The 16,795-nt window shown below is 37.1% G+C and overlaps 1 protein-coding gene across 5 annotated transcripts in view; it reads left to right on the top strand.

The window, feature by feature from the left end:
• Window positions 1-16,795, top strand: part of PPP3CC (protein phosphatase 3 catalytic subunit gamma) — a 105,742-nt gene that overhangs the window by 68,324 nt on the left and 20,623 nt on the right. For all 5 annotated transcript variants that reach the window (XM_040490317.1, XM_040490320.1, XM_040490318.1 and 2 more), the window contains exons 7-10: window positions 4,585-4,662; window positions 4,749-4,843; window positions 8,568-8,693; window positions 9,423-9,494. In XM_040490317.1, coding sequence (XP_040346251.1) covers window positions 4,585-4,662; window positions 4,749-4,843; window positions 8,568-8,693; window positions 9,423-9,494 — 371 coding nt within the window. The remainder of the gene's footprint in view (window positions 1-4,584; window positions 4,663-4,748; window positions 4,844-8,567; window positions 8,694-9,422; window positions 9,495-16,795) is intronic.

The raw sequence follows: 16,795 nt of genomic DNA, 5'->3' as shown, positions 1-16,795 counted from the left end.
TGAACCAGGAGTTGTCCTTCTAAAATGTAATCCTATAGCCATAAGTCAATCCTCGTTATTTATGAATTCTGAGCTGTAAATTTGCCTACTTGCTAAGAATTACTTGTAACTGCAAGGTCACCACTTAAACACTTTTGTGGTCATTCACAGACATGCACACATGCAGAGTGATGCAAAATTCGAGTCACCCCATGTGTGTTCCTAACTGAGGTTAACAAGGAGCTGCTCTGCCTTCTTTTTCCAGCTTTCATACTACAAGACTACCATTATACCATTCTTTCTGTGATCCATTTAGTGCAACATTTTTCACATTTTTTGTTGGCAATTTTGCTGTGTAAAATGGCCCCCAAGCATAGTGCTTAAGTGCTATCTGGTATTTCTATGTGTAAGAAGGCTGTGATGTGCCTTGCAGAGAAAATACGTGTATGTTATATAAACCTAATTCAGGAATGATTTGTGACATTGTTGTCCATGAGTTCCATGTTAATGAATCAACAGTATGTATTAAATAAGATGTCCTTAAACAGAAACACACATAAAACAAGGTTATGTATTGATTGATTAATGAAAATGTGACCAGAGGCTCCAGGACCCTATGTATTTTCTCTAGGAGCAGTGGTTCAGTTTTGACCAATTCCGTTTTTGCAACAACTTTATAGAACATAGCTACTACAAATAACAAGAATCAACTATATAAATGTGCAAATGTGTAAAATGTATGTACAGCTGACCCTTGAACACGATGCATTTGAACTATGCAGGTCCACTTATACATGGATTTTTTTTTTAAGTTTATTTATTTTAAGAGAGAGAGGGTGGGTGAGAGGCAGAGAGAAAGGGTGAGAGAGAGAATCCCAAGCAGGTTCTACACTGTCATCACAGAGATCGTGAGAGCCATGAGATTATGACCTGAGCTGAAATCAAGAGTCAGATGCTTAACCAACTGAGCCACCCAGGCGCCCCTACATGGATTCTTTATATAAATATAATACAGCACTATAAAAGTATTTTTTCTCCTTTATGATTTAAAAAAAATTTTTTTTTCAATGTTTTTTATTTATTTTTGGGACAGAGAGAGACAGAGCATGAACGGGGGAGGGGCAGAGAGAGAGGGAGACACAGAATCGGAAACAGGCTCCAGGCTCCGAGCCATCAGCCCAGAGCCTGACGCGGGGGTCGAACTCACGGACCGCGAGATCGTGACCTGGCTGAAGTCAGACGCCTAACCGACTGCGCCACCCAGGCGCCCCTAAAAAATTTTTTTTTTTCAATGTTTATTTATTTTTGGGACAGAGAGACACAGAGCATGAACGGGGGAGGGGCAGAGAGAGAGGGAGGAACAGAATCGGAAACAGGCTCCAGGCTCTGAGCCATCAGCCCAGAGCCCGACGCGGGGCTCGAACTCACGGACCGCGAGATCATGACCTGGCTGAAGTCGGACGCTTAACCGACTGCGCCACCCAGGCGCCCCTAAAAATTTTTTTTTAATGTTTATTCATTTTTTGAGAGACAGAGACAGTGTGAGTGGGGGAGGGGCAGAGAGAGAGGGAGACACAGAATCTGAAGCAGGCTTCTGTCTCTGAGCTGTCAGCACAGAGCCTGACATGGGGCTTGAACTCATGGACCATGAGATCATGACTTGAGCCGAAGTCAGATATTCAATTGGCGGTGGCACCCAGGCGCCCCCTTCCATATGGTTTTCTTAAGAACATTTTATTTTCTCCAGCTTATTTTATTATAAGAATACAGTATATGATACATACAACATACAGAATATCTGTCAGTTGACTGTTACGGGTAATACTTCTGGTCAGCAGGCCAGTAATTAAATTTTGGGGGAGTCAAAAGTTATGTACATGAGGGGTGCCTTGCTGGCTCAGTAAGTAGAGCCTGCAACTCTTGATCTCAGGGTTGTGAGTTCAGGCCCCACATTGGGCATGGCGCCTACTTCAAAAGAGTAATACATGTTAAAAAAGGTTATACAGTTGCACAGTTATAAAAAGTTACACAGATTTTTGACTGTGCAGGGAGTTAGCACTCCCTACATTATTCAGGGGTCAATGGTTCAAGGTTATATTCATTGCTGTATTATTATCTTTTTAAATTTTTTTTTTTAACGTTTATTTATTTTTGAGAGAGAGAGAGACAGAGCATGAACAGGGGAGGGTCAGAGAGAGAGAGAGGGAGACACAGAATCTGAAACAGGTTCCAGGCTCCAAGCTGTCAGCACGGAGCCCGACGCGGGGCTTGAACTCATGAACCGCGAGATCATGACCTGAGCCGAAGTCGGAAGCTTAACTGACTGAGCCACCCAGGCACCCCTATTATTATCTTTTTAAATGTTTATTTATTTTGAAAGAGCATGAGTAGAGGAGGGACAGAAAGAGAGAATCCCAAGCAAGCTCCATGCTGTTAATTTTGACACTTAAGCCAGACACTTAACCAACTGAGCCACCCAGGCACCCCTCACTGCTGTATTTTTTATGATAAAAGATTTAAAACAATCTAGATGTTCAATAGAAGACTAGTTAAATACCTTGTGGTATATTCAGACAATGGAACGTGCCAGACTATACAGTGAAGCTGTTTTTAAAAAAGAAAAAAAAAACAAACAAAAAACTTTGTACACTGATATAAAATCCTGGCATACTTTGTTTTATTGCACTTTGCTATATTGTACTTCATAGATACTGAGTTTTTTTACACATTGAATGTTGGGGCAGTCCTGTGTTGAGCAGGTCTCTTGGTGTTATTTTTCCAAAAGCATTTGCTCATGTCATGTCCCTGTGTACATTTTGGTAATTCTCCCTATATTTCAAACTTTTTAAATTGCTATTATATTTATTATGGTGATCTGTGATCAGTGATTAAAACCACTGAAATCTCAGTTATGGTTAGTATTTTTGGCAATATTTTTAAATTAAGATATGTACATTGTTTTTTAGACATAATGTTATTGCACACTCAATAGACTACAGTATAGTGTAAGCGTAACTTTTTCATGCACTGGGAAACAAAAAAATTCATTTGACTCACTTTATTTTGATATTTGCTTTGTTGTGGTGGTGTGGAACAGAACCAACTATATCTCCAAGGCATGCCTGTAGAACATCTTTTAAAGAGTACTCAAAGAAACTAGGAACATTGGTTGTTTCTAGGGTAGCTGGAAGCTAGATGTAGGAAGAAGGAAGGCATTTGGGGTGCCTAGCTGGCTCAGTTGATCTTGGGGTTGAGAGTTTGAGCCACATGTTTGGTGTAGAGATTACTAAAAATAAATAAATAAATTTTTAAAAAAACGAGAGAAGGGAGGTATTTCATTGTATAATCATTTGTATCTTTCAATTTTATACCAAATGAATGTACAATCTATTTTAAAAGTTAATATTTTCTAATGAGCATCATAAGAAACAAAGATTTAAACATAAAGTAAATAATTGGGGCACCTAAGTGGCTCAGTCGGTTAAGCATCCAACTCTTGGTCTCAGTTCATGATTCTTGGTCATGATCTCACAGTTTGTGGGTTCAGGCCTTGCACTGGGTTCTGCACTGCCGATGCTGAGCCTGCTTGGGATTCTGTCTCTCCCTGTCTGTCTCTGCCCTTCCCATGCTAGTGCTCTCTCTCTCTCTCTCAAAATAAATAATGATAAAGTAAATAATTAACACTTGGATAATTCCAGGATAATTTGGTATTTTCCAGTTCTTCCTATCAGGTATTTCTAAATGTAGAAAGATAACATTACTGAAAGAGAATGTTAGGAGCAGATGTAAATATCAGACCTTTCATTAGAATATGGTTGGGTGTAATATTTGTATTTACTCCTAAAATATTCCTGTATAATATTAATTTGGCATAGATATTACCTGTGAAGCTGTTAGTAGATTCTTTAACTTTTCAAACCATTTGACAGTTTGAAAATTGTGTATTCAATTTTTAGCAACTAATAATCTTTCTCTGTCTCTCTTTCTCTCACACCACACACTCTCTCTCTCTCTCTCTCTCTCTCTCTCTCTCTCTCTCTCCCCCTCTCCCTGGTACTTTTTTTTATATCAAGACACAAAGAAAAGTTTTGGTTTTATATTATTATGGATTAAGACAAAGACAGTTAAAAGGTAAAGGAGCTTTTTTTCTGTCGTAAGGTTATCTGTTACCTGTATATTTGATCTGGAATGAGTTATATTCATGAAGTAGAAAAACAGTGATGATTGCTAAGCCATAAATAAAGGTTCAGTGGTGGGGTGCCTGGGTGGCTCAGTCGGTTAAGCATCCAACTTCAGTTCAGGTCATAATCTTGAGGTTTGTGGGTTTGAGCCCTGCGCCAGGCTCTGTGCTGACAGCTCAGAGGTTGGAACCTGCTTCAGATTCTGTCTCCCTCCCTCTCTCTCTGCCCCTCCCCTGCTTGCTGTCTCTCTCTCTGTCTCTCAAATAAACGAACAATCAAACAAACAATAAAAGTCCAGTGGTATGTCAAAAACATGTCTTTTTGAAACAAATTCAACTAATGTCATCTTGACTTTTCCCCTTCCTCCTATTAAAAAACAGTTGTTTTAGTTCTGGATTTTATATTTTCTAATTTTCTATTCCAGTTACCCTGCAGTTTGTGAATTTTTGCAGAACAATAATTTGTTATCAATAATCAGAGCCCATGAAGCCCAAGATGCTGGGTAAGTTAGATTTATACTGTACCAGATATCACTGTGGAGTTTTTGCCTTTATTATTAAGACAGACGGACTGTTATTTCTCTTCCAGGTATCGAATGTACAGGAAGAGCCAAACAACAGGCTTTCCATCACTCATTACAATTTTCTCTGCCCCCAATTACCTAGATGTCTATAACAATAAAGGTAAAAGAGTCCAGCGATATTTGAGTTTGAATTTGTGAGTAAATGTGAGCTCTAGTTTAATCATATGTGTGTGTGGTTTTAAATCATATGTAAATTTTAAATAAAAAGAAAAGAGGTCTTAGTTGAAACAAAGGCCAAGAAACTTAGAATTTAGGCTACTGCTTGGTTTTCATTTCCTAAGGAGTATTGGGCTCTGTAAATAAATAATAGGTTTGATTTGTACTCCTGAATCAAAATATAAGACAAATAAATTACTTCAGGTTCAAGTTAGAATAGTCACCATAAATTATTAGTTTTGGTGAATTTATTTGTAACAGTACCTCAATAAAATGTCACTGGTATTTTAATGTTTGTACATTATTAAGCTGTTTTTGGTTTTCTTGAGGAATGGTACAGGCAGAGTGAATACCATAAAAAATTAAGAAAAATCATTTTAGTCCAATCCCTGCCAGAAACTAGTAGTGTAACTTTAGGTCTGTCATGTAATTTTTCTAAACCTCAATTTCCCATATTAAAAAAGACGATTAAATATAAATATGCCTTCAGTCCAGAAGTTCTCATTCTAAGACTTTATCCTATTGAAATTTTTTCTTTTTAAGTATGCCCAATGTGGGCCTTGAACGCATGACCTTGAGATTGAGAGTCACATGCTCTATTGACTGAGCCAGCCAGGTGCCCTGAAATCTTCTTTTTCTTTCTTTCTTTTTTTTTTTTTTTAATTTTTTAAGATTCATAGTTTGTAAGTTTTGTAGCACGGCAGACTTCCTCTGTAATATCCTCTGTAACATCCTCTGTAACTATTTTGTTGTTTATAAAGTATGACTATAAAATAATAGAACTTTAATACAAACATGCCAGAACGTATATATCCAAGTGAGTATTGTCCCTTCACAGTAGTTACCTTGGGAAGCTACACGCTTATTCCAACAATGCTGCCATTGTTCAAAACGTTTTTGGAACTCCTCTTTTGGCATTGCCTTCAGAATCTGCGACACATTCTTTTGATTATCCTCAGTGATGGGAAACCTTCGTCCTTTGAGGGTGGATTTGATTTTTGGAACAGCCAAAGGTTATTCGGAGTCAAGACTGGTGAATAAGGTGAGTGATCAAGCTAGATGGTACCATTTGGGGTCAGAAACAAGGTATGATTATAGGGTAATGAGACTGGTTTTTCTTGTGTTGCTTATAAAATGGGTCTGGAGGCAATTCCACAAGAGGAGTTCCAAAAATGTTTTGAGTAATGGCAGCATCTTTGGATTAAATATACGGTAAGGCAGCAAGGTGTATTGAAAAGAGCACTAATAAACTGAGTCAGAAAATCTAGTCTAGCCCTGCTTCACTTTTCAGTCCACAGTAAACATGACACTTAATTTCACATCAATAAGATATTTAACTTCTCTGAGCCTCAGTGTATCTTTAAAATACCTGCCATATAGGGTTGTTGAAGATAAGTTGGAATAATAAAAATAAATATTAAAAAGCATCCATGAAACTCTACATTGCTGTAGTACTATAACATTTTACAGTTGTGCCTCGTATGACTATGTCAAAGGACCACACTCATCTCATATATAAGGTCTGGTGTGTTTGTAGTTGGTGGTTTCTTAAGTCTCATTACTTTATAGTCATACCTTGTATATGCAGGTGGGGAGTCAAGTTTAAAAGCAGTCCACAGTATACTCACTACATAACCTGAGCCTGTGTAAAGGGAAACTATGGAATGGCACATCTCATTTCAATCTGATTTGAATCAGTCATCTTAGTGTGTCCTTCAGTGGCTTCCTATTCATTTTTAAAAACACTTCTTTGGCTTAAGTTCTCCCCCAGCCATATAGTTCTTTACATCTCGTCATTCTTTTCTGAGTCTTAGCTGTCTAGCCACAACACTCGGCTTCTCCCTGACTCCATTGTTTCTTATTTCCTTCTTCCTAATATGCCCAATATATTAGAGACTTAGTTTTGTTCTTGTTTCTTCCATTGTGAATGGTGTGTGTTGCTTGTGTTGGTAACTTCTTCAAGGACACTTAGTGGCTATAGTCCTCATATTTGTGATGAAGACTGTCCCTTCTCCCTTTTTAGACCTCAGCTGGTAAGTGTGTCTCTTGATTGCACGGTGGATTTATCGGTGTGCTCAACTAAAACGTGCCACCCAAAACAGCAGTCATTTTACTGACTCACTGAACACCAGCTCATTTTTGGCCCATTCTTACCTGGTATTGATCTTGATTATTCCTTTAGCAAACTTTTAAAGTCACAGTCCAGTTTACTGGAATTTTCTGTTGACTTTGATATAACCGGTAACTTTATCTTGAAACATTCTTATTTTCCTTGCTTTTTCTCAAAAAAAAATTTTTTTTAGGAAAAAGAAAATGTGGCATCTGAACCAATGTCTGCTGGTACTCAATTACTCCCCACAGAAGTACTTCTTTTCTTGAAAGACAAGACCACTTGTCTTGCAAGATAATTCACTTCCCCTTTTCTTTTTCTCTCTCTTCTTCTGTTGCTTTTCTTTCTTGCATATTGGTACCAACAAGTAATTCTTAGTTCCAATGATTATGTGAAAGGTCCTTAAGTCATAATTTATAAAGATTTCTATTCCTATTTTTTTGTTTCCACTGGGAACGTACACAAAAACAATTTTTTTTATCCTTTCATTTATAATTATCCACTGTAAAGACCCACCTTTCACCTCTTTTTCCTGTGTAGATTGAGGGAATTATTGAGTAAAATATATGCATAATAAAATACATATACATGAAAACATTGTATCTAGTGGCAGGTTTTTAAGAGCAGGCAATCCTACTTTCATGTATTTTCTTCATGATGTACATTTTAGACAGCCAGTAACTTACATTTTGAGCACACTAGGCAATCATTTAATAAGCAAAGAAACGGGAACCAGGGAATGACCTGTACCTCATTTCTGGAGTACTTCATACCCGATTCTATTTATGATCACAATAAGAGTAAAGAGAATAATGCAAACAACATCACAGTGCTTTTGCTCATGGTGAAGTCCAAGAAATTGGATTTCAAAACTTTTAAAATATAAAGAAAATTAGTTTGGTACCAAAGTATGTGTACAAATAAATAAACTGGTTAATTTAAACATTTATACAGTGCTAGCAATATACTGGCTGTGTATAGGAGCGATGGCTGTTTTAATCATCTTTATATATGTAGATTATTTAATCTACTTTTGAGCCTTGTAAATTGCTCTAAGTTTACCATCTGTATCCCCCACTGTGAATTGATAATTGCTATGCTATAAACTCCCAGAGTTTATAAAATCTTTGGCTCTGGATAATGACTAGCAAAATAGGCTGTGTTCATTTAATGAAAAATGTTTGCCTTCAAAAGAGAGCTGTAATTGTAACCATTTGGCCTATAAAGGGAAATTATGACAACATTTTTCTAATGTGGAACCTGAGATTTCTATAGATGGTTACTGTGCAGTGGCCCTTTGAAGTTTCAGAGCTCAGTTTCTTTTGTACTTTTATTATATGGGATCTTCAGGTGACTTTGTTCCTTGGGGTAATTCTTAAAAGAATGAGGTGTATAAAATGCTTTAAGATTTTCCATCTGCTCTTAAATACCGAGGCCTGAATTTACAAATGGAGAGTAAGTTCCTGAATTCTGTTTAGTAGGTATGCAGCTGTATGAAGCATGCCAGTTGCTGTGTCATGTTCCTCTGTGCCAGATTCTCTTGCTTTTTCCTTTTTAGCTGCTGTGTTAAAATATGAAAACAATGTCATGAATATCAGGCAGTTTAACTGTTCTCCACACCCCTACTGGCTTCCAAACTTTATGGATGTTTTCACATGGTCTTTGCCTTTTGTTGGGGAAAAAGGTAAGGAACTAAAGCATCTGGGCTATCAGTTGTCTTAATTAGTAATGGAGTACACTTTTATATTTGCATGAGTCTCCTGATGGTTCAGAAATGTTTTTCTTAAAGTTATAAGAAGTATTTTTGAATTTTCTTTGTTCTCTACAAAGGTTTTTAAATGGTACTTGGTTTTTAAGTTAAAGTTCTAGTCGTTTATGTTCTTCTTATTGTAAATATCAACTTAAAATAGCTATCCTACTGTGATCAAGATGTTAAAATAACATAAGTCACTACACCATTCCTTCAGGGATTTCTTCAGTGGTAAAGATATTTAAAAAGAAAATACTGTCCTTAGAATTTCATTTGTGCACCTATACAAATAAGCTATGCAAATATAAAATAAGTCTGTTGGACATAGACATGGTGGCTTAACTTCTTTGTAAAGTGGGAAGAAATCTTTTCATGTACATATCAGTGAGGAAAAGGTTCTGGACAGCAGTCTCATGAAATCAAGTAATTAATGCAATAGAATCATCAAGACCAAACTTTCATCGAAGCAAGTAATTTCCCCAAATTCTATATAAACCCAAAGGTCTAGATTTAATGCTACTCTTTATGAATACTCTTAGTAGCATAATGACAAATCATTTTTGTCTATGTTTATTTAACGTGTATGTTTAGACAGCCACATCATTATAGAGAAAGTACCTTAATAATTGTATAAATTTTGGGTTATTTTGTCTTATTGTATAGTCACAGAGATGCTGGTTAACGTTCTCAACATATGCTCTGATGATGAATTGATTTCCGAAGATGAAATTGAAGGTAAACTTGCCTTTTTCTCATTTGAACTAGAAATGAAGAAGTTTTGGTTTTGGTTTTAGTTCGTTTTGAATAATTTTTTTGACTTATTAAAAAAGAATTATGTTCGTTCCAGAAAAATTAAATTTGAAAAATACAGGAAACCGTAAGTAAGAACAAAAAAGTTACCTATAATCCTGCCATCTCATAGATATCCACTGTTCACATCTTGATGTGATATTGTGTTACCTGTCTTTTATCTTTGCATATATTTTCCCATTTTTTCTTTTTAACAAAAAAGTCATATAATAGTATCACAAATATTTATAGTTACTTATTTTGAGAGAGAGAGAGAGAGAGAGAGAGAGAGAGAGAGAAAGAGAGACAGTGCAAGCAGGGAGGGACAGAGAGAGGGGAGAGAGAGAATCCTAAGCAGGCTTTGCACTGGACATTCAGAGAGCCCAATGTGGGGCTTGAACTCACAAACCATGAGATCATGACCCGAGCTAAAATCAAGAGTCAAGATGCATAACAAACTGAGCCACCCGGGTGCCCCTATAGTTTTTTTGTAGACTAGTTTTTAACAGTTATATAGTTGTCCTTGTTGATAATTTTTTGTTTTAATCAGTCCCCTGCTGTTGGATGTTGGATTTTTCCAACATTTTTGTTTTAAAACCCCAGAGTTTGGAAAATGCTTAAGGATAAATCTTTATACATTCTGTCAACAACCACTATTCATCACATGCCTAATATATGGCAAGTACTGTTTGGGTACTTGCATACAATAAGCTTATATTCTAGTGGAAGAAAGAGAAACAATACATAAGTGCAAGTCAGATGTTGATATATGGTATGAAAGAAAGGAAGCAATATTAGGATGTTGAGAATAACATTTTCTTGATTATTTTCATAGGATAAATTTCTAGAAATTATAATTTAAATCAGATACAGATAACCTCTAAAAGGTTGTACTAGGTTATATTTTTTGTGTGTGATGCATAGTTCATAGTGCTCTCTCCAATTATAGTTTTTATAATCTGGTGCTTTTTATATTTTAATTTGTATTTTTATGATGACTAATGAACATTTTTTGTTGTATTTATTGACCATATATGTTTTTCTTTTGTGAATTTGTCAATGCATACCTTTTGCCCATTTTCCTACTGGGTTATGTGCACGTTTATGTAGTAACATTTTGTTATATATATAGCCACGTATTTTTTTCCTAGGGTGTTGTGGGAGGTTTGATTTTAAATATATATTTTTTAATGTTTATTTATTTTGAGAGAGACAAAGACAGAATGTGAGCAGGGTAGGGGCAGAGAGAGGGAGACACAGAATCTAAAGCAGGCTCCAGGCTCTGAGCTGTCAGCACAGAGCCCATCGTGGGGCTCGAACTCACAAACCGCGAGATCATGACCTGAGCCGAAGTTGGACGCTCAACCTGGACGCTTAACTGACTGAGCCATGCAGGCGCCCTGAGGGTTGATTTTAAAGTTAGGTCCCAACTTACCTGAGAATGCAGAAGATTTTGGAAAGATGGTGGTACCTGAGTTCAAAACTCTGGCTGTCTCATTTTCCAAGCTGTGTGCTAAAGTGATTCACTCAACTGTTAGGATAAATTATCTACGTCGGGGAAAGCCTAGCCTACTTTGTGCAGATAGAGTCTTAAACATATTTATGTTTTAGATTCCACAGTGAAGGTGAGGAGCAGATGGAGCATAGCTTGTGAGTACCTTTATGTAAGATAAGAGATCACTAGAAGGAACCAATTCTTTGTGAGGGAAGAGTACAGACAAGGAAAATTAAAACGAAATAAAGAATTTAAGTTGGAGGAAGAGGAAGAAATAGATCTAGTAGAATTTATATTCACATTTAAGTGGACATGGAAGTTATTGTGAACTCTATTATATGTATTAAGAAAGGATTCTTGATGATCATAAAGGTATGCTTATAAAATTATGCCAAAAATTGCATGCATATATATATATATATAAAAGGATTGCAAATATATATATATTACAAAATTGCAAATATATATATCAAAGAATTGTTATAATAGCAACAGATTCAAAGCAATCTAAATGTCCCTCAGTGGAGAGGTGGGTAATTCACCTCTACATAGAATATTATTTTCTTCATGTAAACCTCCTTTGTCCCATTCTCTTCTAGTCAGCTCTTATTCAGCTTATTGTAACATCCTCATGGAAGACATTTCTGACCTCCCTGACTAGATCCAGTACCCGTGTCATGCTGTCTCATATCAACCTGTACCTCTCCTTAGCATTTGATAGAGTTGTAATTTTGCATTTATTTATATTATTGTAAGATTAATATATTTTACTCCCACTCAACTGTCAATTCCCTGAATGCTGGGACACAATTGGTTTTTGGTTTTAGGGCTTACCAGTATAGCCCTAAAGCCAAGTGCAGTGCAGTGAGCATGGTAAAGTAAATATTTGTTGAGTTAGATTCAGTGATATGAAGGGCAACTATTAAAAAAAGAATGGAGTAAGGCTATCAGTGCTAATATGGAAAATTTATTAGGTATTCTGTTAAGTGCAAAAGTGAATGAACAGAATCCTGTCATTCTCATTTTTTACAGGGTGTAAAGATATCAGCTGATACATGCTTTCTAATTTTTTTTCTGAAAGGAAACAAAGAATAACCATCTAGGTTATAATGGTGAATTGAACACACCTCTAATTCCATTCCTTCCTGAAACCACACTAAAACCACAGTGCAATTTTGGTTTTATTTAAGTGATATAAATTAAGGATTTCCACTTTAGTAATATCAGACTAGATAGTGTAAATCAACCCTGACTTAAGATCACTGCAAAAGCTACACACAGGATTGTAAAATTTGCTTTAAAGGCATTCAGAAAGCTAACAAAGTAAAATAATTACCAAGTTGAGATCTGGAAAAAGGCATAAATCCAGAGAGGTAAAACCAACATTTGGGACTATTTGTCTCTGGAGATATTAATGAATTTCAAAAGAGAGGGTAAGAGGTTGAGCAGCCCTCTTGATAGAAGCTATAGGGCTCATGGCTTGCTAAGGATGATGTGAGTGCTGGTAAGTTTCTCCTCATTGGTTTGGGATCCCAGAAGGTCTCATCCATGTAAGTAAAGGTAAGGGTGAACTGGAAATAGAACAGCCCTCAAAGGGACTACAGCTTACCCTCAAATCATTTCAATCCATGAAATTTAAATAAAGTAGCCCCAGGCGCCTGGCAAAAGCAAACCTCTCTAGGCTAAGATAACATCATGTAGGGCCTTAAATTCCTACAAATAGCCTTTCAAATATAATACGTGGCTCACAACCAAAATAACTAGGCGTATGAGGAGATAGAACAACATGAATGAGAACCAGCAGAAACAGCAAAAAATAAAAACAGATGCCAGATTCTCCAGACATTGGCTTTATCAGACTGAACTTTAAAATAGCTATGCTAGGGGCGCCTGGGTGGCGCAGTCGGTTAAGCATCCGACTTCAGCCAGGTCACGATCTCGCGGTCCGTGAGTTCGGGCCCCGCGTCAGGCTCTGGGCTGATGGCTCAGAGCCTGGGGCCTGTTTCCGATTCTGTGTCTCCCTCTCTCTCTGCCCCTCCCCCGTTCATGCTCTGTCTCTCTCTGTCCCAAAAATAAATAAACGTTGAAAAAAAAAATTTTAAATAGCTATGCTAGGGGCTCCTGGGTGGCTCTATCAGTTGCGTGTCCGACTTAGGCTCAGGTCATGATCTCATGGTTCTTGGGTTCAAGTCCCACATTGGGCTGTCTGCTGTCAGTGAGAAGCCTGCTTTGGATCCTCTGTCCCCAAACCCCCTGCACCTCTCCTGCTTGCTCTCTCGCTCTCTCTCAAAAGTAAATAAAATAAAAAACATTTAAAATAAAATAACTGTGCTAAAAACAAAACCAAAACAATGATTACTGTGTTCAAGATCATAAAAAACTAGGTTGAAGGGGCACCTGGTCAAGCATCAGACTTCAGCTCTGGTCACAATCTCACAGTTTGTGATTTTGACCCCTGCATCAGGCTCTGCACTGACAGTACAGAGCTTAGTTGGGATTCTCTCTGTCTCTCTCTCTCTCTCTCTCTCTCTCTCTCTGTCTTTCTGTCTTTCTCTCCCCCCCCACTGCCTCCCTGCCTCCCTCTCTCTCTCTCTCTCTCTCTCTCTCTCTGCCCCTCCTCAACCTGTGCTTTCTTTCTCTCTCAAAATAAGTAAATAAACTTAAAAAAAAAAAAACTAGGCTGAAAATTTTGGCAAAGAATTGTGAATTATAAAAGGACATGTAGCAGAGTTGATAAAGTACCAAAAGAAAATGCTAGGAAGGAAAAGGAAAATAAAATTTAAAACTCTGGACAGATGAATTAACAGATTGAATAAAGCTTAAACTGAGAATAAATGAACTAGGTAAGAGGTCAGAAAAAAACAATCTAGAATGAATGAATCATGAAAAGAAAAAAGAAAATACCAAAAAGAAAGCCTAAGGGACAGAGGATACAGTGAACAGGCATATCATCTGTGTGTTTAGAGTCCCAAAGAAGAGATAGAGACAGGGACAGAATCACTATTTGAAGAGAGAATGGATAAAAATTTTCTAAATTTGTCAAGACATTAAGCTGCAGGTCGAAGAAGCTCTGTAAACCAAAGCAGAATGAATTTAAAAAATAATAATACCATCTTAAACGCATCATAGTAAAAGTACTTTGGATGACAAAAAAACTTGGGGTTGTAAATTCAAGCCCCAAGTTCGATGTAGAGATTACCAAGTAAATAAATAAACTTCTAAAACAAAACAAAACACGTCATACTTTGGTAAGAAATGGTGTTACAATTTAGAGTAACTTTCAAGAAAAGAGAGTTTTTTTAAGTATGTAACTTTCAAGGGGCACCTGGGTGGCTCAGCTGGTTAAGCATCTGACTTCGGCTCAGGTCATGATCTTGCAGTTCGTGAGTTCAAGTCCCACGTCAGTCTCTGTGCTGACAGCTCAGAGCCTGGAGCCTGCTTCACATTGTCTGTCTCCCTCTCTCTCTGCCCCTCCCCCACTTTCTCTCTTTTTCTCAAAAATAAACAGAAAAAAAAAAGTATATAACCTTCAAGTTTTAGAAAAAGTGGAACGATAGAAAAATAATCCAGAAGAATGCAAGAAGGGAGGAAAGGTACATATAACAGTCAGATAAATAGAATAAATTATCATGGTAAATGTTTCAGAAATTTTATTAAATGTAAATGGATAAAAGACAAATTATCAAGTAGGATTTTTTAAAATTTTGTTTGTTTTTTAACTTTATTTATTTATTTTGAGAGAGAGGGCATGTGCTCGAGCAGGGGAGGGACAGAGAGAGAGGGAGAGAGAGAATCCCAGGAGAATCCCACTGAGGGGCTTGATCCCATGACCATGAAATCATGACCTGAGCTGAAATCACGAGTTGGACACTTAACTGACTGAGCCACACAGGCACCCCAGACTTTATGTTTTATAAGAGACAAGTTCACAGCATAAGGATACAGAAAGTTTATAAGTAAAAGGAGAAGAATAAATAATATCATGCAAGTACAAACCAAAGAAAAGTTGTTACAGATAGAGTAATATTACATGAAGTAGAATCTAAAAAATAAGATGTAAGAATTTTAAATGTATATGCAATTAAATAATATGGCTTCATAATATATAAAATGAAAAATAACAGAAGTATAATGAGAAATAAAAATATTCACAATGGGTAGTAGGAGAATTTAACACATACCTCTCAGTAATTGATGGAATAAGCAGACAGACAAAATTAGGAAGATCGTAGAAAATTAGAACAATGTAATTAATGAACTTGACCCACATATAAAGAACACTGCGTCCAACAGGTGCTGAATACACCTTCTTTTCAAATACACATAACATTTACAAAAATTTACAGAGCGAAAAGCAAGTTTCAGACGTCAAAGGATTAAAATCATAATGACTCTGTTCTTTGACCACATGCAGTTAATATATAAATCAGTAACAAAAAGATAATCTAGAACACCCTCATAATATTGGGAGATTTAAGAATATACATGATAGGGGCTCCTGGCTGGCTCAGTTGATAGAACATGTGACTCTTGATCTCAGCATCATGAGTTCAAGCCTCATGTTGGGCCTAGAGCTTACTTTAAAAAAAAAAAAAAAAATGTATACGGGACGCCTGGGTGGCTCAGTCAGTTAAGCGTCCAACTTGGCTCAGGTCTTGATCTCATGGCTTCTGAGTTTGAGCCCCATGTTGGGCTCTGTGGTGACAGTGTGGAGCCTGGAACCTGCTTTGGATTCTGTGTCTCCCTCTCTCTCTCCCCCTCCCCTGCTTGTGCTCTGTCTCTCTCTGTCTCTCAAAAATAAATAAACATTGGGAAAAAAAAATTTTTAAGTATATACACACACACACACACACACACACTTGATAACCAATGAATCAAATAGCAGATGACGTTGAAAATTTGAAAGTATTTTGAGCTGAATGACTATGAAAAGTAGTACATATTAAAACTTGAGGACAGGCAGCACACCAGGCAGGCCTGGGTTTGGGGCTGGAGCCTAAACTTTGTGGCCATGTCAGCAGATGCTAACTGGTTGACAGCAGAAGAGAGGAAGTAAGTTATACTTGACCTTAAAGTAACAGGATGGTCAGAATTAAGTGAAAGAGATGCCATCTACAAAGAATTATTTAAAATTTTTATTTTTAAGTTTGTTTGTTTGTTTGTTTAAAGAGAGCATGTGTGAGGGGGAGGAGCAGAGAGAGGAAGACAGAGAATCCCAAGTAGGCTCCACACCTCTAACAGAGAGAGTCCCACACGGGGCTCAAATTCAAGAACCGTGGAATCATGACCTGAGCCAAAATCAAGAGTTGGACGCTTAACTGACTGAGCCACCCAGGTGCCCCTCCTTCAAAAATTTTAATCAGGCATTTGGCTTCATGTCCTGAGTTGCCCTTGAAGCAGAAAAGATGAATCATCACCCAGAATGGTTCAGTGTGTACAGCAAGGTCCGAGTGACTCTCCTCTGTCATGACTGTGGAGAACTGACCAAAAGATGTGAAAGTGGTCAAGCTTAATGACTAATCAGCTGCTTTTTCGGTGTGAGTTCTTCCAAAATGCATATAAAATCTTGCATATGTCTTAGTTGCAATGTTTTGTAAGGCATCTTCCACGAACAAATTAAGTTGTAAATTTAGTTCATCTTATACTACATTTGTAGTATAAAATCAGTGCTTAAACTCAAACCGATTTAAACTTGGGGGGGAACAAAAATTGGGTGTATCTAAAGCCATGCTTAGAGGAAAATTTATGGCTT

Source organism: Herpailurus yagouaroundi, unplaced genomic scaffold, assembly GCF_014898765.1.
Source record: "Herpailurus yagouaroundi ecotype Mexico unplaced genomic scaffold, PumYag 181, whole genome shotgun sequence".
NCBI lineage: Eukaryota > Metazoa > Chordata > Mammalia > Carnivora > Felidae > Herpailurus > Herpailurus yagouaroundi.
Note: the sequence above shows the minus strand (reverse complement) of the source record. Positions and strands in the feature narration are given on the sequence as shown.